General features: G+C 38.6%; 1 protein-coding gene across 1 annotated transcript; it reads left to right on the top strand.

The window, feature by feature from the left end:
* Positions 1-317: 317 nt before the first annotated feature.
* LOC136673648 (ribonuclease-like 3) lies at positions 318-899 on the top strand. The gene is given in 3 exon segments (XM_066649246.1): positions 318-397; positions 399-466; positions 469-899. Coding segments are annotated over 3 exon segments (465 nt in total). The 3' UTR covers positions 786-899.
* Positions 900-1,496: the final 597 nt, after the last annotated feature.

The raw sequence follows: 1,496 nt of genomic DNA, 5'->3' as shown, positions 1-1,496 counted from the left end.
AAATCACTCGCACCCACATGACCCAAAATATTTTTAAATGATAAGAATTTGACTAATACAATACTAAGCATATAAATATATTTAAAGTTTACTTACAGAGTTGCAGAAATAACATGACTAGTTACACTCATTATATATTAAGTGTAACTTAATTTAATTTAAATGACATATTAGTAATGATTTATTACAAATTAGTAGTTCCAAAATAATACAGTTTAAGTACACTCTTGTTTTTTACAAGGGATGTCACTCTTTTTGATCTGTGTCCTGCTGTATTTATTTTTCCCTCCGCAGATATTCCTCCTATTCTTTCAATTATGCAGGTCCATCTGTTGGCGGGAGTTTTGCTGCTGGCACTGACTGCCACGTCATATGCTCAACGTACACCTCCAGAAGTGGAGTCACTTTAAATACTTTCTAAAACAGCATGTGTACAGTGCCATAAATGCAAAGCCGTGTACCAAAGTGATGTCGGAATGGGAGACACCAACAACTGCAAAAAACTCAACACTTTCATACTGGCCCCTCCACACATCGTCCGAACCATTTGCCAAGATGCAGGAAAACCCAGAGGTGGAAACCTTGTTGACAGCACACAACCTTTTCCAGTGGTAACTTGCCGTTTGAAAAAAGGACAAAGACGTCCCCATTGTGAATATGGTGGTAAACCTAGCACCCGATACATCACAGTGGCTTGTGACAGAGAGTGGCCAGTGCATTATGATGAAGACCTACTGGTGATTAAAAAACTAATGCTAATTAAAACTCTGCAGTGGCTGGGCTGAAGCTGGACCCACGTGGACACGGGGAGAACACACCAACTCCTCACAGACAGTCACCCGGAGCAGGAATCGAACCCACAACCTCCAGGCCCCTAAATTAGATATATTAAAATATTAATCACCACATCCTTCTCCTCTTCTGTACTCAATATCAGCTCATAATAAAGCACTTTTTACCTGACTTATATATTACTTATATATTGTCTGTCTTTCATTACCAGCCTCTATCAGTCCTCTGTCAGTTTAACTTTTTCTTCCTGGTTTTGGGAAATCTAATGCAAATGAAACTCAGAAGAATGTTGGAATTATGTAGAAATCTGATCTTTATTTCTTAATACACACTTTTAATCTATCTCCCTGGTTAATACACAATAGTAAGGGCTGTAAAAGGAGAAAAGCAGTGATGTGGCTCTGTTTTGCTCCTGAACGTGTTTGGTCATAATGTTCAACCCTTTCATGAGTGGCTTGAATATGTTCTCCACACTGCAAACAGAAGTCCAAGATGGAGAAAGCACTATGACAGTTAGGGCTAAATTTGAATGATCAGATCTGAAACGTGGACATTTCATTTGTAGTCATTCTGTGGAATGCATTTACAGTGACTTATGCCGTATCCATGCAAATTAAAATGGTGGAAAAACTTTGAGGCAGCTTAGACTTAGTTTAGCATTGGTTCACTGTTAGCCAATTATCTTCTTCATACAAAGTCAGCCC

Source organism: Hoplias malabaricus, chromosome 2, assembly GCF_029633855.1.
Source record: "Hoplias malabaricus isolate fHopMal1 chromosome 2, fHopMal1.hap1, whole genome shotgun sequence".
Classification (NCBI taxonomy): domain Eukaryota; kingdom Metazoa; phylum Chordata; class Actinopteri; order Characiformes; family Erythrinidae; genus Hoplias; species Hoplias malabaricus.
This window is presented reverse-complemented; position numbering and strand designations above follow the sequence as displayed.